Source organism: Antedon bifida, chromosome 10 (genome assembly GCF_963402885.1).
Source record: "Antedon bifida chromosome 10, ecAntBifi1.1, whole genome shotgun sequence".
Lineage (NCBI taxonomy): Eukaryota > Metazoa > Echinodermata > Crinoidea > Comatulida > Antedonidae > Antedon > Antedon bifida.
The window spans coordinates 4,794,939-4,817,105 of NC_136235.1; the positions used below are offsets into that span (position 1 = coordinate 4,794,939).

The 22,167-nt window shown below is 30.5% G+C and overlaps 3 protein-coding genes across 4 annotated transcripts in view; 1 reads left to right on the forward strand and 2 right to left on the reverse strand.

The window, feature by feature from the left end:
* The window catches only part of LOC144854208 (SH2 domain-containing adapter protein F-like), a 219,523-nt gene that overhangs the window by 167,997 nt on the left and 29,359 nt on the right, over positions 1 to 22,167 (forward strand). Inside the window, exon 7 of one of the 2 annotated variants that reach the window (XR_013614536.1) lies at positions 7,728 to 7,740. The exons of the other annotated variant lie outside the window; for it this stretch is intronic. The gene's annotated coding sequence lies outside the window, so the exon portion shown is untranslated. Of the gene's footprint in view, positions 1 to 7,727; positions 7,741 to 22,167 lie in introns of those variants that run through there. 2 annotated transcript variants of the gene reach the window in all.
* Positions 1 to 22,167, reverse strand: part of LOC144854232 (NADH dehydrogenase [ubiquinone] iron-sulfur protein 4, mitochondrial-like) — a 125,714-nt gene that overhangs the window by 103,515 nt on the left and 32 nt on the right. The gene's annotated exons all lie outside the window — the stretch shown is intronic.
* Positions 6,848 to 21,989, reverse strand: LOC144854223 (homeobox protein orthopedia-like). The gene is made up of 3 exons (XM_078712142.1): positions 21,878 to 21,989; positions 17,019 to 17,272; positions 6,848 to 9,499 (listed from the first exon to the last, which is right to left on the reverse strand). The coding sequence occupies exons 1-3, from the start codon at positions 21,981 to 21,983 to the stop codon at positions 8,957 to 8,959; spliced, it is 903 nt and encodes a 300-aa protein (XP_078568268.1). The 5' UTR covers positions 21,984 to 21,989; the 3' UTR covers positions 6,848 to 8,956.

The window sequence follows — 22,167 nt, forward strand, 5'->3', positions numbered from 1 at the left end:
TAATTATCAATAATGAGGAGAATGTTTTCCTTTAAAAGAAATAATAATTTTAGCACACAATCAGTGCACACTTTAATAGATGTTTTCGTAGTATTTTAAACGGTTAGAACTTATTGTGAATCACGGATGCGGCAGTGTACTGTTCGTTCGATGATCTTTCGATTTTTCCATTCCAATAATACAGGCCGCCTTCAATTTCCGGGCCAACCTATCACAATGTAAGCGCCGACAGTATGCAACAGTGTACTGTAACAATAGATCGAACAAACGTAAATACTAATCATAATTAAAGATCTGATAGACAAGAAGCAAGAAAAGATTATTTTCACGATCAATGATCAGCGTTGATGGCCTGTTGTATTCGTTTCATTTGTTTCTCCTCTCAGTAACTTTCAGTATCTTGGTCAAGATTCTCAATTTCCGGTATTCTTCAAAGGATCGATAGCATATCACGACGCGTAACAGAACCGTAAACCATTTTCGTGATTCGGCCATGTAAACATCACGTGCAGTAATCATTCTTCGATCGTGATTAGTTTTGATCCAAATTCATCCACATTCTATTCTATTGTTTTTGAAGAAATTTCCCCAATGCCACGTGACTTTACGGGAGTTCGTACATTACGTAACAATCGATTTTTTTTCCAGTACCGTGATTCTTACAAGAGGCTATCATTTCCATAATGCACTTCATCAACACAAAGCTAATAATCATGTACCGACTGCAACGCACAGCACTTGAATTGAATACTGCAATGAGCAATTACACTCATGCTATTGGTTACATAGCGATGCAATTTTAATCATCATTAAAAATTACCTACCATATTAAATTACTTTAATACTTTTAATACTTTTGATTATATAGATCCACGTTTAATATACATATATAATAATTATTTTGTTACCTAAATAATGTATTAATCAGAATCAAGCATATTTTTGTTATTAACAAAACATGTAAAAAATTGTATAAGTGTCTGATTTTTCTAAAAATCCAGTCCTGATTGTCGTTTTAGGAGAAATAAGGATGATTGTAAGAGTTTATATTATTTGGCATTATTCTTGTATTTATAACTGTGTTACTAAACTACAAAAATTAAACAGCGCGTGATATGAGATTCAAGTTTTACTAGTTTAGGCCTATAACATCATCAACAGTTACAATCTGATTCAAACCGAAGTACAAATGTTATGATTCATGAAAGTTGTTAATTCTATCATTTCATAGTTATCTCATCTTTACCCTTCTTTTTTCGTTAATTTTCTTTTTCTCCTGTAATTTATATAATACTATCATCAATACAATTTAATTATCCTCTTCATCTCGGTTGGCACATAGGACTGTAAATGTTTTTCCAATTCGGTTTGTCTTTTCTTATCTGTTCTTTTTATCATCTGGTCTTCTTAAATTAAAGGTTTCGTTCTTAATGTATGTTTTCCTCCAAGTCGTTTTTTATCTCCCTCACCTGGGATGGAGTTCATCTGATTTCTACTTTGGGTTCTATGCAGTAAGAACATGTGGCAACCTCATCAATACAATTTAATCAGTAATTTTATAAAATCATAAACTTTTATATTTCTTTTCCAATACCTTTTGCTTGCTTAAACATTTGAATATAGTACACTTTTATTCTACAAAATGTTATTATATCATCGTTAAATAAACTTGAACTGAGGCTGTCGTGTCACGGATATACGAAAACATTTCGCTAGAAGTATACGTAATATTACCCATATTTGTTCACATTGGTTGTTGTCTCGTATTAACTTCAAAATCCCAATGGCGTATCCATTGTGGCCGGCTCAATGATTACATTTTCAATTGTTTTTAATAATACTTTCTCACCCTTGGGGGACAACGTCATTGACAAGTTGCTTTATTTGCTGTGTTGGTTTAGGTAAAATCAATAATGCCCAACTCTTTTATTTAATAGCGAATAACACTTTGGTGTTTAAATTACAATCTAATCTACCTTGTAATTATGTATATCATATGATTTACTCGTAATTAAACGATCAGTTACTGAAGATTTCTTATTTCATGAAACTATCTGAGGCAACAGTAGACACAAAGCATTGTATTAAAAAAAAAAATTAAAATCGAAAATAAATACTAATGTTGATATATTATTATGTTTCTTTATAGATTGAACATGATAAAAAAGAAGCGGAATACCGGAGGCAATGTATTAAAACAGTTCGGCTATTCACAGTTTGTGCAAACTCTGTTGCAGACTCAACAGTATGTCTTATTAATTGTTAAAAATTTATTTAAGATTAATTAGCGGTATTTAATGTTAAAATGTCCACGCATACTTTAGCTTTATATTGTTTACTGTATACATAATAATTCAAAGATTGTATTTGTAGTTGTAGAAGAAAACTATGAGTAAACCGACGCTACAATGGTTAAAGTTGAATTTAACTGAACCAAGACCTCTCGAAAATTACATCACGTAACACTGTCTTGTAAAACACAATATTATATTATACTCTTATAACTGTTCTATTCAAAATCTATTTTTCTTACAATATGATATTTCACTTTTTATTTGTGTGCTATTAGTATTACTGTAGTTTGGTGACGGAGTAGCACGTAGTAATAATACAGAATTATTTGAGCACTTTTTTCAGGCTCACCAAATACTTTAATGATTTGTCATCCAAAATTGAATCCAATTAAATATTATAAACCATACCGGTAGTATTACAATGAAATGTGACGTATTTGTTCATAGTAGGATCGGGTGTGACGTAGATCTTCATGCATTGAAAAATCTATATTTTATAACCGGGTAGCGGATCGAATAGGCGTGTTTCTAAATCTATTTGTTTAACTTTGCTTTGGGATGGAGTAATCTAACAATTAACAAGTTGTCAAAGAACGAGTATGCATCATATAAAATCGAATTTGGTTTCTTAGACATTAGTTGTATTGGTGTTTGTATGGCTACTAAAATAATAGAGCTATCGTAGTATGAAACAATACCAGTTATGGTGCAATATTTGCAACTGATGTATACAGTCCAGAGGAATGGATTGATCCCTCCTTCATGGACAGACCAACACATACCAACAAAACCTTTTACTTACACTGAGGTTATTGGCTCAGCTATAAGTCACGAAATAATCACAGCACTTTAGTTTTTGTGATTTTAAGATGATACATCAAAAAACTATCAAAGTATGATTAATACAGGAACCGATGGAAGAATACCTATTCAATCAACTCCACAAAACGACAATGAAGCGAATTAAGAATTTGCATTCATTCAGGATATTCGGAACGTCTTTTAACGCATAAAACATGTAAAGTGCATTTTAAAAGACTACTTATTCAAAACATGCAATGTAGTCATAAATCATGGCAGAGATTGTCATTTAACAGAACACGAAAATAATTCTTCTGTTCATTAGCCAACAATGATACGGAGAAATTACAAGAATATGCATAGCCGAGTACTAATACGTATGTATTAATAGAGGAATAAGTCAGAAGTCGGAAGAATCATCGCCTCTGGTGTTTTATTCGCTTTCACCGACTATATCAGTGAGAACCGCAACAAAGAAAGAAAAAATAAGATAGAACGCCGTGGATGGAGAAAACGCTCAGAACAGGCGAAATTGATTTACTTTGGCGAATCTACAAGACGAAAGCGAAAACCCTATTTTATTAGGTTGCAAGAAAAATGATCGATTAAGAGAACAACCAAGACAATGGATTCTAAACTGTTTAGAATAACAATGAAATAAATTAACTGTGGAACGTGAAGACTACTTGTTTACATTGAAGAGAAGCATGATGATGGGCTAGAAAAGGACGTTCAATCACAGCTAGACTATTAAATTTGCTATCAACTGCATTTATATTTATTATACGGTTCATTTAGCCAAAGGCAGATAAACGATGAGCCTGCGTACTTTTCTCATGATTGTACACAGCATTGTAATAATATTAACATGAATGCTGTTTCTTAGAATTTTCAAATCGTTAGATTAGCATTCGTCCCTGTATGTTAGTCATTTTCTTTCCATTAATTTAATTTATTAGCCATTTACACATAAGTATGATTTTTTTATTACTATTAAACATGATTTTCTATAAAATACGGTACTCATCAAATAAATATAAATTAACACAAATAAATAGAAATTAACAACAATTAATAAAAATCAATTAAAATAAATAAAATTTAATAAAGCCAAAATAAATTCAAATTATAAAAACAGAATACACTTAGTATTATAATGTTGTAAGAATCCAGAAATTAAGAGAACTTTTTTTATTGAAGTGAAGTCTTTCCTTAAAGATGTATTATTCCCCCCAAAACATGAAAAATTTGACTATTTTTTGCTTTGAATTACAGTTTTATTCAGGTAAATAATTTTTTTTCGATCAAATTTTTGGTCAAAGTGAATAACTATTATGTGACATTAAAATGGCATGTTCAACAACAAAAGGGAACAATACATATTTAAGGAACAGAATGAACTGTTGATTAAAAAGTATTTTTTATAATAGTTGAAGGATGTTAGAAGACGTTTGCAATGATCGTGCATTCAATAATATAAAGGTTGAAGGTGTATGTTTGTGATGCATTTTGACGTAGAGTTGCCCCACGAAACTCGCATGCGCACAATACATTAACATGACGTCAGGTCATATGCTGTCGCAACTCGAAAACTCGTCTGTATCTCTGTCTATCAATAATTAGTTTAGAAGAAAGTGATGATAACATATAGACGTTGTACTTTCTAAAGAACTGAATTAATAAACCAAGTATTAAGACAATTATAAATATTAATGTTTATAATTCGCCGTTGAATTTTTACATAAATTGATTTATTAATTGGTATCTAATATATAATAATTAGTTGCTAACGATTATCATTAAAAATGCAATTTTGTCCTCCTTTATTGACAAGAAGTCATGCTAGCACAATGAAAGACTAGTTTAATTTGATAAAATATGAATAATATTAGACACACAATGGCGTTTACCTTTCACTTTATTCTGTGGCAACAGACTAATTTGAAAAGAATCTATAGGTACTTCTGAAAGTCAGTTTCTTCATTGTTGGTTCGATTAGATGGTATAGTAATATGATTTCAAAATAACGGCCAAATTAAGAAATAATTGGAACAATAGAAAAGTGTTCAACATCAATTAAAATAGGTTATGACACGCGGAATATCAATAGTCATGCGACATATCGCGTAGACGTTCAGTCCATGACGTTGGCGGCTAAAAGTAGTAACAAAGGCAGACTATTGCACCAGAGATATTATAATATCTCTATGAATCAACACGCTTACCTACCAAGGAACCCACGCTGAACAGCGCGGTACATTCGATATACCTAACTAATTTAGGGTTAAACGAATTTATTAAATTTTAATATCGAATCACAGTATGTTTTGTGTATACAAAGGATATCTAATTAATATAATATTGTCAGTATTATGAGTTTAGAATCGCGTTTCATGCTCGGGTTTCTTAGGAGACAAAAACAGTATTGTTGTATTTAATATAATCATTTTATTAACTAATTAAAATACAAGTTTATGAACTATAAAATTACTATTTTATGACATTCAATTTGATTAACTAAATGTTGATGATCTTTAATTTATCTACACCATTTATCTATATTTCCCCATTTGTTACTAACATACGCCATGAGGTGTTTTCACGAAATTAAAACGGTACTAGGATGACCAACTAGCGTCCATGTCACCAACTAGAAGAAGTATATTTATGTGACGTACATTGTACTTTCTTTTGTGACTTTTTTTTATTGAATATCATTTTTAATAATACTATATTATTTTGCCTATATGTTATTCTTAGTATGGTAATAGCAACAAAGTCATCAAGGCCTAGCATTTCATCATTTTCACCGAATTTACACATAATCACATTATCATGAACTGCCTTCTTCATTATGATCACATAGTCATAGTCACTCATCAGTGGAATACCGTAATCATTCATTATCATCATCGTAATTAAACGGTCAAATAAGTAATAAAGTAAATAAAATAAATTATATGCTAGAAAACTGTTCAGTTTTTCAATTATCGACCTCACTCCAAATTCAATTGATGTAAACCTATTTAATATTCATGCTCATTATTGTGTAGATTACCACATAAAAAAAATCACTTCAATTTATATCCATTCTTTTGATAAACGCTTTGTAAGAACGTTCATTAGGTAGATCAGTAGCTATCTTAAACGGCCACTCGCCTTAAAGGAATCATTCTCTCGCCGTAAGCTACCATATAATTTTCGGAAAGCATTGTAATACGAAATAGACGCGATAAAATAACAAATTAATGGATGCAGGCCTAATAATATTTGATTTACTTATTTTCATACTATACAATATTTAAATTCGTTATGAATCAGTTTAGCGACCGACAGATTTTAATCGCAACGACTCTTATTGATAATGCTCACAATAATAATAATTGTTATGATTGCAATAACATGCAAATAATTAAAATTATGTGAATTATTATTTAGGAAATGATTATTATGTTATTAAACTATTATAATCAATATATTTTTTATAATTGATGATATTTAGATTATTATTATAAAATATTATTTGACATTATTGTTGCAGTGTTTTATTGTTGTTATTAACATTATTATTATCAGTGATAATTTTTAATCTGTACTTGGCTTATGAGTTATTTTTGTGTAAAATGTTTTATAATGATTTTATTTTCTTATATTTATTTTTGATCAACAATTATTGATAAATGCAAACTACCAGTTATTTATTATATTATAATATCAACCAAGATTATTTTTTGTTTATTTCAGCATCAGAATATTGATATTTCAGTTCTTATTTTGCCCAATTCGATTTACATTTAAAATAAGACAGAAATATATGAAAATGAGACATTCTGTTAGAAAAGGCGTACGAAAAAAAACCCACACAATTCATAATTGAAGAGAAAGATAGTTTAATACAAACCTAGTTAGGCCTAACCGTTACATTATAACATTACGGAATCTAAAACATGGAAAATGCTACATGATCATTTGAACATGATTGTAACAACTACTACCATATAAGGTAGTACGTGACGAGCAAACTGTTAATACATGTGAGCTTAATGCACCAATAGATTTGTAATTAGGTATCAGGTGGTCAGTCTTGACCAATAAAAAGTGAAAGTTTGATATAATTAGCATATCATGTAAAATAACTCATAACAGGAACTATTAGTACGATGACACATGTAAGCTGCTGCTATTGGGCCTTTAGCATTCGTTAAAACACTTACACATTTAAAATTCAAGCCCAATATTTAACCGCTTTCAGTTATACTTATCGTCACTACAATAAGTGCTCAAAAATCAACACAAAATCATTAAACGGTTTTGAAATTGCAATTTTTCCCGGCGGCAAGAAAACACGTATAATACTGTACGTTACAGATCGATTTGTATCAAATATAAAATCAGAACAAATAAAATTTAATTCTAGGACATTGTAACATAAACACATTTATAAATAAATCTTTAATTAATTTTGTACATAATAAATATCAGAATAAACGGCCTAGGTTTATCAATAAAACATATCATTTTGGAATGTCATGGTTTAAATTAGCAATCATTACAATCAATTTTCAGTAAGGTAAAGGACAGAAAATCTACTAAGAGAGGATTTTATCTTAGATGTTCCTTTGTAGCCTACAGAAAAAACCCAAATAATGTTTATACATTTAACGCAAATTCACTCGATTATCATGCTATATACCACAAGACAGTGTGAACATCATGGAATTATTTTTAAAGACTTCAGTACAATCACATATGACTGATAATGTGACTTATAAAACTTCACATGGGATACATGTGACCCTGTATTACTGATTTGCCTAGATACAGTATAATATACATTATTCTGAATGCAAATCCTGTAGGTATAGCTATAGGCTACTGAACTAGATTTCTAAACACTTGATCAGCTCTTTTGTATACGCATTTGTTTGTAGACATGCTTTCAACATCTTTACCGATTGTTTAGTGTTGAAATCAGTATTAACAATTATAAATAATTTACCGTTCCCTGAAGTGAATTTAAATTCATTAGGTTAATTTTAATTAGTCTTACTTTGCATGGAGGTGACAAAATAAGATTAAAATTCACATAGCCATGTTTTACTTAGAGCACTGCCATGATTTATACTGAGTGACGTCACTTGTCAGTTTAATAAATGTGGTCTAATTTGATCATAGGTCGTAGGCCTTACTTACTCTTGATCATTATGCCCGATTTCATCATTATATAAACAAGTTTTAGAAAACAATTTTTCACACTATATATACATTGATAGTTCAAACAACCAATTAATTGATAACTGAAATTAAAATACACATTTCGTGTTGTTTCTTCAAAATTTGACGTAGGCATATCTGTTTAGGTTTAGAAGGAACCCGACCGGACCAATTTGCGACGGGAATCTTTCTGTTTTCAAAGGTATCTTAACATTCATTAAATTATATCATCGAATTATTTGTTTAAGACACTATACAGACACATTGAGAATTCCAAAGCAAATAATGAGATTACTTGTGTGACGTGTTTAATAGTCGACTTGATAACATTTACGTTTAGAAAGATACAACAGGGTTAGTTCAATAGTTTTCTTGTGTTTCTACGAGCTGGTGGTGCTTTCTTCTTTGAGTAGGTACTTTGAGTTGAAGTGCCCCTTGAATTGTCTCCTTCAATTATTTTACAACATAGCCACTTTGCGCCGTTCAACATCTCATCTTTAAAATGTAAAGTACAACAGGAGTATATACAAACGTGTGCCTAGCAGCAAATACAGGCAAATAATATGTATCTCTCGTATCAAGTTCGTGGAGGTTTCCGGCTTTCACGAGGATCTTTATTTGATGTGTTCTTTACTATATCGATTGCCTCATCGAAATATCCCGTTTATAGAAGCAGCGTGATGCTCTAGTGCTTTTCTACGAAGTGCTGCTATACTCGTTCCACGCCACATATCAGCCTCTTGAGACCCACATGACATGTCACCGGCAAATACCGTCGTATTCGTACCCGTAGGTGAGGAATTTGATAGACAACTGGCAGACGATACCCCGGGGAAGGGGGTTTGATACATCGATTGCATTGCACTGTTTCCACCCATGGAGAGCGATCCTGATAACGGTGAGCCCTGTCCTAAATGTGGTGCGCAACCAGGCTGGGATAATGACTGACCCAATGTCTGACGGGGTAAAGTCGGGGGTAGGGCTAGAGGTGGCGTACTACCCATTTGTGACGTCATTGATGACATCACCGGCCATCGAGCATCGGTTGTGTGAAAGTTGCAGAATGAATCTGACATTGGTGAGGGGAATTGTGGTAGTCCATGTGAAGGCATTAGTCCTCCAGTTGTCCTAAATACATTGGTGGTCTTCTTTCGTTTCTTCCACTTAGCACGTCTGTTTTGAAACCATACCTGTAAAAACCAATGTATCATTGTAAATAATAATAATTGTGTATTCTCATTGACATTTTAGAAATGAATATAATTTAGCCAATATGAAACCTAATCAATGCAATGTGTATTTGTACGTATAATTTTAGGAAATAGTTATTATATCTCTTTGATCACTTTGCTGTACTGTTAATGTCTGGTCTGTATTTTTGATCATATATTATTAGTGTTAGTTTAAAAGAAAAACATAATAAATATCAGTAATAATCAAAGCTAAATTAATATATAATTACCACAATTATTAGGTATCGTCACCTTTTAAAATTGTTTTAAAATGTGATTTCTTGTAAAGATTTAGGCCTAATCACTTATTTTCTACCGTCGAGGTATATGATTTTATTCAAATGAAATTTTTCATAAGATATGCCTAAAGCAAGTAAGTAAGTATTAGTCTGTAATTCAAATACAGTGCATTCGATGATGATGCCAATTCTACGAGAATACGGATAAAAATAGATAATTAAGACAACATTTAAATAATTAATGACCGAGAATATACATTAAGTAAGATTTAACCGTATCGATTCATCGCACAATGAATCAAGTCAGTGGATGTATGTTAGCGCGTAACTCCAATAGTCTAGTGGTTGGCGCTGTCTTAGCAGGCGGATGGGAGAATAAACCCGCCTGGCTTAATCATAACAGACGACGTATCTTATCTTAATGTGGCGCATAATGACATCTCGTAACTCTCTTAGCTTTTCATCTTTCTGTCATTTCCTTCGTATTCTAAATCTATAACAATTCAAAGTTTAACGACGACTTCCATCTTGTTGGCAATAATGCGTTTCACGTTTAAAGGAGGTTAATTTTCACGAAGAATTAATCATTGTAGGAGGTATTGAGTGTATTGAGCAAACATCATGTTTTCGGTACAATTTAACATTCAACGAATTTAAATTCGTGTTAATGAAATAAAAGGTTATATTTAACAAAGATGTATTGCATTTTTAAATCTAAATGCGACAAACGTTGCTGATGTGTTCACGGAGTCGTTTTTTCTAAATGTATAGACGTGATTTGAATTTTAGAACATGATATAGATAAGATGCATACGTATTTTGGGAAAAAAATATCATTGTTCACTATAAAGCGCCCGAGGGGCATGTTCGCTGTCTTTACCCTGCTTTCAGTCCATAATCGTAGTAGGTATTAAATAAGTGAATAAATTTGATGCAATTAGATAGACCTGTCAGCAACGCAATCGACTGTGAAAAGGGAAATAGGAAAATGCGTACATTCCTATCAGCGAGATGTATGATGGCTTTGAAATTACTATCTGGCATTGGTTTATATTAGGCCTATTTTGTAAGGTCTTTGAGTTGTGATCCTCGGGCCTGATAGCGTGTTACGTGTACTATGGGATGGTGTACGTTAGTCAACTCCCTAACGCTTCTTAGCTTGATACATCACTGTCAAAAATCATGAAATTCTAGCTGCGTTGATAAAATACTTGCTAATGCTCAAACCAGTAGAGTACTACCGCGGGGTATTCGTTGGCTATTCAATCTCGTCCCAACGTCTTAACTTAATGTCCTCGGCATTAATGAAGACGATTCCGTAGATGAATTTGATGAAGTCAAATACTGCAAAACAGACGTTGGTGATTTCACTAACGACAGTGTGATAATCACCGGCAAACATTTCGCCATTCATTTGCAGTACGGACAAACAAAACGAGGGGGTTAATCGCATAGCAGACATTAGATTACACAAGTGTCTAAAAGAATACAGAATCGAGCAAACTCGTAGAGAGGAAAGACAAATTACCAGAAATTGTTGTAAACGAAATAAATAAACATTTATGAAAAGAGACATCGAATAAAATCGCAGTTGGGTTTTGAATTAACGAATGTTCTTAATATTATAAAACTGTATCACGTCTATAATTGCAGTTTAAAATCACAACACATTTTGTCTTAAAATGTTGTCAAAGATTATTAACATAACCTATGTTAGTACTAAGTTTGATTTTGTTTCGTTCAGTGACTTTGCGAATTCAACGAACTGACGCTATAATTGTTTTTATAAAATTATTAGGCTCATAGACTTAATTCTGTAATACTTAATTACCAGCGTGTTATATAAGAGTTAATTATAATATATAATACTAATAATAACAAGTTGTTGTTAATGATGATGACGATAAGATTATGATTAATAATAATAATAATATTTAGTAGGCCCTAATTTCAATGATATCTTTATTTACAGTAATTAATTAATTAACTGTGTTTAAAATTATGACCGCATTAATTATCTCATACAGACCATGGAGTAACAGACTTTATAAACCTTTGGTACTGTATCATCATCATCAGTTTCCCAGTATTAGGATAGGACTGTGATTCATCCGTGACATGTGAAATGTGAAATGTGTTTTACATGCGACGTCTGTATCATAGACCCTCTAAACCATAACCTAACCTTCCATGATACAGGCACCACATGTGATACACACGATCGAAAAGCTGTATTACTGAATTTCCCTATGATAATTTTCCTACAAAATGTAATCTTTTCACATGTGGAGATATAGCTCTTTAGTCTGAAACAATTGCCTTACATTTACATATTTAATTTTCAATCAGATTTTATTTCTTTGAGTCCACGTAAAATAATTTTAAGTTACAAAAATATTTGATTGATTTATAATGTCAATATTGTCAGTCTATTATATTAATTATAGTTAATCAAATATATATTAATATATAACATATATTAATATGGAATAATGCTTATGAATAATTGTTCACGGATAATATATATGTCATGCATAGGGTTGTTTTAAATCGCTGCAGTCGTTAATATGATAAAACAGAGAAGCCCATCGGGTGAATATCGGTAAACGATCATCGGAATGAATAAAACAAGTATACATACATAATTAGCTAACGGTGTTAATTCACGATATTGAAGATAACCGTTCTATCAATATAGGTTATACGGTGAATAACCAAGATAAATAATATCTAATTTTATCATCCGCTAAAAATAATAATATATAAAATGTTGTTACCTCAAATATGAGAAAATAAATTGTTTTATCTTCTATTCAGTTTAATATTTTTTACTTGTTTAAATGTTAATTTGATTCAGCAATATCGAATCAGGAATTATGGAGTGTAACATTATCTCCTTGTATACCTCAAATATGACAAAATAAATAAACTTTCAGTAGGTCTAACTAAAGTAAACACAATCAATATTAGGCCTAACAAAACAAATTTGAAGATAAATAAAAATATTCACTGTAATCCTTTTGATAAAATTAAATTTGTTTTCAATTACCGTACTAGATTAGGCCTAGACGATAAAAATGTGCTTCCATTTATTTATATTTCTTCAATAAAATAAGAAACTAAAAAAAAGATTGGTCACTTTTTCACTATCCTCATTACATACGGTAGAAAAACCCGTTAAAATGCAATTTCAATAAAATATTTTTAAAACGAACATTAATTGAAACAAATACAGTACGCGTCAAAGCTTTGTCGGTCTGCCTGTTATATGTAAAGTGCGCCACCAACTGAAAGAACTATGATCTTTTGATTTACTTTTCCATAACGCCGCCGTAACGAAGTACTATACACACTTACATTAAATCACTAAGTTCAACTTTATCTTTTACTTTAAATCATCAATAAACAAAATATGATTTCATAGAAAAAACTAAAAAGTGTTTAACTTAGTTCACAGCTTTAGCTTCAAGTCATCGTCCTGTTTAATGTGTTATGGCAAATGTAAATTATCAGGTAATCACCAAATCACACAACTAATACCATACAAAATGAAACCAATGAACGAAAACAATTGCAATGTGAACCAATAAAGTAAATTAAAGTATATAACATTGAGTCACTTTTACTAGATGATTAGGAGAGGTCAGGTCTTAATTATTGTGATACGTGGTCTTTACGGCTTTCATTTCGGGCGGATTATGAAGGTATTTGCTTGTTTTTGAGTATTGTACGCCTAGCTTTTTACTATCTGTGTTCTTTAATTGACTTCTTCGGACGAATACTGTCGACGAAAATTGGCGGTAAATCAAAGAAACTAATTACACGAAAGAGCATTCGAATTAGAGGAAATATACACAATTTTAGTTTGATTTTAAACAACATACCGTGAAAGAAAATAAAACAGTAAAAATTATATGGATTAAGTTGTAGGAGATTATAGTAATCATAACACAAATATTGAAAATTGTTTTTATACTTATAACAAATTTAAGTCGGATATTAAATTTAATATATCTATTTGTTAAAAAATGATTAAAAGAAGTGATTATATTTCCGGTGTATGCTAATGTCAATGTACTGATGATGATAACAATGAAATAGAGGGATGGTGATTATAATAAAAACTTGGGTGGTTTAAAGTTTCTCTCTTATCTGTATAAATACAACTTTACATAATTTGGAAGAACCGACATATTTGTCAAAAGAAAACTGCAATATTAATATTTAATTATAATAATATTTGAAGTTTACATTATAACATTTAAAATGATACATTTATTTTATCAGCAATGATTGAAATAATTGTTTTATTTTATTGTGTTAATCAATTTCATTTGAAAATGCAATATCATTCATATTATAATTGTGCGATTAGGTATTGATATTTCCATAAATCAAAAAATATCAGTCATAAACGTAAGAGATTTTAACGACGATAATGGTCTTAACCGGATGCATACAATAGTCTATAAAGACTTGTATATAGCTTATTGTTAAAGTCATCTTGTGCGTGATGTATTACGACCTTTTATTTCGCCACTTTTCCAATTAAGAAAACGCACGCTTCTTACTCGCTTTCTCGTATAAATCCCTTTGCCTGGGATAAACATGCATTAGGGACCATTATTAATAAATAATGCGCTATCCACTGACCGATAGCTACCAAAACAGATAATGTGAAAGAGATTCTCGTAAGCCGTTGTATAGTAACACAATACTATGTTCATGAGTGATAACTTATTTATGCTTTACTGTTTATGAACGTTTGGAAACATTATCATTATCATAATCATCATTATCTTTATCATCATCATCATCATCATCATCATCATCATCATCAGGCATTATTATGTCAAGTATCAGGCAAATTCTGAAAGACGAAAGACAGTATAGGCATTACACAGGCCTATCACATGTGCCTGGATGTAGGCCAAGTTTAAGTCTATCACCTATGATACAGGCATCAAGGTGATATGTCACACTGTTTCACAGAATTTACCTATAATACCGTATAAAGTATATAGATCCACGAGTACCAAGAACCACATCTTCATCAGTATTGTGCACCATCATTTCTCGAGCCATCTTTATCAACATTATTACGATCATAAACACCATACCACATCATACAGTAATTAACCATAGTCAAAGGTCGTGTTATTTGCCAACAGCCGAAGCTTAACTTCAACAAACTTAATATTAGCGAAAGTTTATGATAATACGTAACGTGAATATAGTCTATTCGTCGTTCGCATGTCTTTGGGTATCATATCTCAAGTAATAAATTAAGTTATGCCTGGGCACTTCACAAACAATACACACGGCACACGATACAGAGGTATAGCTATCAATGACTTAATTACAAGAAGTCTCGACACAAATAAGACGAGTCCGAATAAACCCAGTCACGAGAGTTCCTGATTGTGATTTTAATCTCGGGCGCGTGGCACACGTGCCGAATCGATACATTTTTTGCTGCTAGCGGTAGGTGTATTACAGAAGCAGTGCTTGACGGCCGTTTCATTGACTTCGTATCCGTTTTTTTAGAGCCGATATCGACTGATTCTTGCTTTGTGTAAATAACAATAGGCCGTGAAATGATGCAGTTAGCGGATCACGACTACAACCGTATCAACAGTTGCCTGTTGAACTTTTGAGAGATAGTTTTTATTTGTGTTTCTAATTATATTTGTTCAATTTCATTTTAATTTTTAAATATTATAATTATATTTAATAACTATATCACTTGGTTGATAAATTAAAGTTGAGAATTGATGTGGTTTGTATTTATTTGTAATTAACTGCACGATTGATTATTATATGTAGGCATATTTATTTTAACCTATCATCTTATTTAATATCACATTTTTTTTAAAACGCATAGAAAATAAACGTTTTAAAATTTAGGAACAACGTATTGTATTTAAATTTATTAATTTAATTGATTAAATATAATGACTAAATAGTTTGGTTTCACTGACACATTGATATACCTCAAATAATTGCAACCGAGGGAGACCGGGCCTTGTATAGTTTTTAAAAGACACGTGGAATATTATTACTGATCTATTGTTAGATAGTTGCATAATATTTGATATATAGATAAATGCGTCAGTCAACCTATAATGTCTAGAGTCTATTGTCCCAATGCTATTGTTGTTAATTTGTGTAATCTTCTGTATATTCATTGCATCCATCTTTTGAACACGTGACAATAATTGACAAAATTATGATAATAATTGTATTATCTTTATTAAGAGGTCTCTCCGACCTAATAGGAGCAGTAATCAATTATAGTGTATCTGCTAAACGATTGATTGAAGACGAATGTATAAACGTTTCAGAATAACAGAATTTTTAATAGAGTTCATGATGTTGTGTACTAAGAGATTGGATTCATTAGGCTACGTATTGTCTAACCGTGAATCTAATTAAACATGCTTATCGTATGAAAGGAATGAAAACGACTCAAAACTATGTACATGACAAAAAAAAAATCAACGTTTTCATATTGTTTCGAAATGACCGTGGGGGTAATGTCACGTAATGGGGCAATTTGTATCCTTTTCAAAAGTAAATACTGTATTTGTGTTTATAATAATGAATAGACTAGGTTTTTGCCTTGCTCTACGTCTTACATTCGTTGGTATTAATGTTTAACTTTAGGCCTATTAGATTTAATGTAAATATTGACTGAATTTTAGAATTTCTGGGATAGATGTTTGAGTAGGCCTACAGCCAGATCAGAAATTCAATTACTCGTTTTTGTATACTTCAGTCTTGTCTATTCAACATAAATATTTACTGTAAACATTTAAAATATTTCTTTCTTAATGTTGTATGTTTATAAAAACATACAACTCACGATTGTAATTGAATTGCTAAATAAATAAACTTAATTTAGATTTAAACTGTTTTCTTTGTCCTAAGAAATATAATGTTGTTTTTATATATTTAATTTTTTTTTAATCAGTAAACTGTTAGCGTATAAGGATGTATTTACTGTATTTTATCTTTAACCTACCTCTAAAACTAACAATGTCAGTTATAGACTACACACATAGGTTTAAGTATAGACAGTGAAAAAAACATAGAGATTTTCTACTGAATGCCGTAGTAGTTTAGCATATCATTCATGTTTACCGCCGATCTGTCAAGCAATTTTGAAATGGATGATAAACGTCGTTGAACTCCAAATGTATTTGATTTAACATCAATTTAATATTGTGTACACGTACCTGTACCCTAGACTCTGTTAGTCCGACTCGCATCGCTATCTCCTCTCGCATAAATATATCAGGATAGTGTGTCTTTGCGAAATTTCGTTCCAGTTCGTTCAACTGCGCTGGGGTAAAACGCGTTCGATGCCGCTTCTGTTTTAGCGGTTTATCGTCCTCAGTTGTGGATACCCTGGTGACGATAGAACCATTGTGGTGGTCTGTGGAACTGGGTTTCGTCCCGTCACTGGTTTGGTGAATATCATGCTTTTGGCCTAGAAAGATATTAAAATATGAAATTTTATCTATTTTGACATGTCGTATTTATAAATATTGTATTTAGTAAAAGATTTATTTGTTTATATACACAATTCTCAATACGATTTATAAATAAATGAAGCTCAAAATATTTAATCATAATGGCTGTAGGATTAATTGAACAATAAAAATTGTATTTATATTTGTTACGGTATTTTATAAAAAAAAAACAAGAAATGAAATATAAAATAATATCCTATGTATAAATTATTCATTCATGATAATAATATTTTGTAAACATTAATAAAAATAAATAAATGGGTTTTAAATGATAAAAACTCATTGTGGGTGGCGTAAAAATGTGATATTGACCAACAGGCTGATACTGATATACTTGTGCAGTCTCGTCTCGTTATTTGACATTCATTTTCCTTAAACACACAGAATGAATATGTATAATAAGCTCTATCACTGAATGATGATGATAAAACTAGGGCTTACATACTGTTGTATTTCCTAAATATGTAAATAAGCAGAAAAGCAAGCATCGAATTTGTAAATCCTATGCACGAATATTATTCGGAAAGGAAGAGAAGCGACATGATGCTAAACCTTAGGTTTTTAAAATTAGATGCAACGTGATAAAGCCTTCTGTATCTGTATGATTGCATCTTTTTCAAATCTTTGTTCTTAATTAAGGAACATTAGGAAAGATAATCGAAATATTGGAATTCCAAGAGCTGTTTTATCCATGGATCAACAATCCTATCAACACTATAGATGATTTCTATCAAAACGATTATACGATTTAAAAAACCTTATAAACAAGTTGTCCAGTTTGAATTGATATAGAGATATATTTGAAATTGTCAGAAAGAATTTTAATATCCTGGATGATGCGTTTCTGAATTGCAATCTTTAGTTGAGATACTAATACCGAGGGTAGGTTACGGACAGCAATCAGTTACCTTAAATATTAATACGTAAAAACACTGAAAATTCACAGCCAAAGAACTAAATTAACCACGGTTATTGTGCAAGACGTTTCAGTGACAATTCCTGCCCACAGTCAGAGCTGTACTGTTCTCATAAGATTATTAATAAGCCGATGATGGCCCTTTGATGTTAGTTAATTGCAGTAAAATGCTCCCTCGAGTGCCGCTAGCCTAAGCCATTCAGCTAGGAGGCTACACACTCAAGCCACGAATTTTATCATCACTGTTGTAATTCTTCAATAACCTAGATTTGACAGCAAGGTCTCTTTTTGTGTGAATAGTTTTAAAATGATGATTATTATTTCTTTGAAGTAATTTGGTGTAAATTATTTCGTCTACCTCAGACGTGGCATCCATTATTATTTTTGTTCTAATTTTATTTATATCTTCTAAAATACCGTAGTAAATAAAACCACTAAGTAACCCAGCATTGTTTATGGTTTTCCCAAACGTTGATGTAGTTATTGATTTATTTACCTTAAATTTAATAAAAATATTCAATACGATATTTAATAATATAGTATTTCTTCTATAATAATTACCAGTAACCTACGTGTTTATCTAAACATTTAATAAAACAAATCATGCTATTGCGTATACTTTTACTGATTTGAATATATCTATTTCAGTTGTTTAAAGACTCAACAAATTCTAAGCTAAAAATCAAATAGATGTTTTAATTTTAAAGATTTTTTTCAGCTTTGAAATAGCTGTTTTATTAAACATTTCTTTTAACTTATTGCTAAACTATTTCATTATCATTAAACGTTTGTGGTCTCTCTTGTACAGTTTGTGTTAAATAAAGTTTACAAAAGATGTGTTATTTTCAGAATGGAAACGTAGAGGCAAACATTGGCAAATTAATGATGACTAGAGCCTATATATTTATCAGAGAAGAATGAATTTTACCCTTTCCTAATATTGATATATTTTGAATGGGATTTGAAATGGGAACGGAAACGGTTTCAATAACAAAAAGCAACGATTTTTTGCTACAAATGATTTTTCAATAATACGTGGAATAAGTTTTAGATTTAATGCTTTTGTTTTGAATAATGTGAAAGGATGTAGACTAAAAATGTCGTTAATTGTAAATTATTTACTATATTTACTGGAAAAATAAAAAAGAACAACTTTTTACATTAATTTATCCATTTAGATATATTATTAGCTTTGTTATAATAATGTTTATTAGCAATAGTATAGTTGTATCCCATAGTATTAATACCATTAATAAGTGATGTCGGCGAAAGGTATAATAGATATGTAATAGAATAAGTCGATGCATTTATGATGTAAATGTAATGCTTGGAGGCGAGTTTTGACGGTGAGGTTTTTGCTTGATAGCTTTCAATGATTCACATTCGAATAAACCTCTCGTCTGCATTTCTATTCATCTTGTCTCTGAATTACTGTAAAAATAACATAGTATTATCTGATACGATAGTAGAGTACTATCGATACTGTTTTTTCTTTCATCGTGTTTTGCATGCAAATAACAATCCTGTAACCTTTAAACATAATGTTTGCTAAACATAACGTCATAGCATCTATTTAGCATCGTTTATTTGTAATAGAGAAGTTAACCCATACAATAGTAATGATTTAATCTATTATTATTTAGTAAAGCGACGTTTAAGAATTTAAATCATGAATAATAGCAATCGTATATTCTTACGACAAAATCGATAAAAGTAGAAAAAATGTTAACTAATTTCTAGAGATATGTAAGTTATTAAGTATCATTATATATAATAAAAGTATTCATGTGATGAATTGTATAATCAATATAGGCAAAGGAAAACATAAAGTAATTAAATAAATCCTAAAGATATTAAAAAAATAATAATCACAGTAGGCTATATATTTAAATTCTACTGTAAAACGATTAAAAAAAAAGTAGATCTACAAACAGGTTGTGCATGTTCCTGTGTCAAAATATTAATAATAATCAATAAAAATGATTCACAAATAAATAATGATAATTTAAATTTATAACAAAAATAAATAAAAATCGTCAAATCGCCATAAATATAATAATTTCCATTCCAGTAATATTGAAGCATAATTTGTATTTTGAATTTCGACTTATAGTAACATTTATTGATTGTTAAATTTTAAAATTGTCGTGCAATTATCATAGTGCGTTTTCAAAATGTTTTGTGAATTTGGCAACAAAAATATTACATTTATAATGTAATCTGATATAATAGATTATTAAATAATACATCATTATTATTGACTTACGGATGTACGTATGCAGAAGCTATTTGATCATCAAATTATGTTATATGTACGTTTGATTGCTTCTGTACGTCTTTTCTATTTAATTTCATTAATTTATTATTTACAAACAAAATGTTATCTACTCTTTATTTCAGATATATAAACAAATTAACTATGTAGACGCCATTAAAATAAGCAAAACAAAATTATTACAGTACTTACAAGATACCGTAAGCTTAATATATAAAAGTATCAAATATTATTTAAATATACAATTTAAAATTACGAGTCATTTTAATATATTATTTTGTATTACTTTGTTGATGTATTGAGATGAGTGGGCATTTGTAGGAAGAATGGAAGTTTTACTCATAGCCTTCTAAGTTGAACCCTACTAATGATAAACATTCTATCACAGCGATAAATGGACTATAGTACCGCACAAACAAAAACACATTATTATATGTCTAAAATTTCCGAGAAAATCATAACATTATTAAAACTGGGAGCCATTTCTATTATATCATAGTATTTCGATTGTATCTAATCGTGTTACAAAGAAGTTCAAATTTAAAATGCATAATTAAATAAGTTTTAGTAAGTTTCAGTAATAATAATCACAATTTAAGAATATTAGGCCTAAAGTGTTTCATTATAATAATAATGTTTAATATCTTTATCCTGAAAAAATTCCCATGTTTAACCTTATTAAATCAATTACACAATAGTTAAATTATATTCAAATACAAATGGAAGTTTAATTAATTGAACTTGTAGGCCTACTTTGTGGAATCTTATTTTCGGATTAGTAAGAAATTCGTTAGCTCGTTTATACAAATTATTTTAAATTTTGAAATTATATTTATATAAATAATAATGAAGAGAAGATACCGATATAAACGTATGTAAACATAATCTAAGAAAGTCACAAAATCATAGTATTTTAGTTGAACATAATTAACAACGGTATGTTTATAATAGAAAACTTACGTTTACTGAACAAGACCCAAAACGATTCACATTCTATCTAAATCCGTTTCTATTTGTCCGTGTTTTATTTACAATATAAAACAAAAGCTCAAAATGTTAAATATTGATAAAATAGATATTTTCTGCGAAGACTACAGACGTCTATGGAGTATAAACACGAAGTGACAAACTTTGAACGTTGTTAGTATCTTAATCAGTGTGCCTTCCAAATACAGCCGCTCGCCTAATCAGCTTTCTAGTGAAAGTTAACTGCAATAATTGCCCTAACTCGATTTATCGAATCTAATTTGTTAAGGCATATTCCACCGAGAGATAAAGATTGAAAGTAAATTAGATGACAGCAATAGCAATATAATTACCCTGGTTGTGGGAAGATGTGAAAAAAAGAGGAAATATTTTAGGTTTGCTTACCTGTGTTATGTAGCGTTGCTGAGCCGAGTAACTTATCGCTTGTTTCGCTCATGACAGATAATATACCCTCATGCGGGGATAGGTGTAGATCGCCCATGTCGTCCATGTCTATCTTTACTGATTTAGTAAAAATTAAGAAGAATGCGTAAAGGTTTCAAACTCGACTTCTTTATAAAGCAAACACATTGAGATTTTCCTGTTGACTCGCTACGTCAGTCACGGTTATTACACGCGCGACGAACCAATCGCAAAGCATCGTAAAATAAAATGTTTAGTTCTCCTTAAAGACA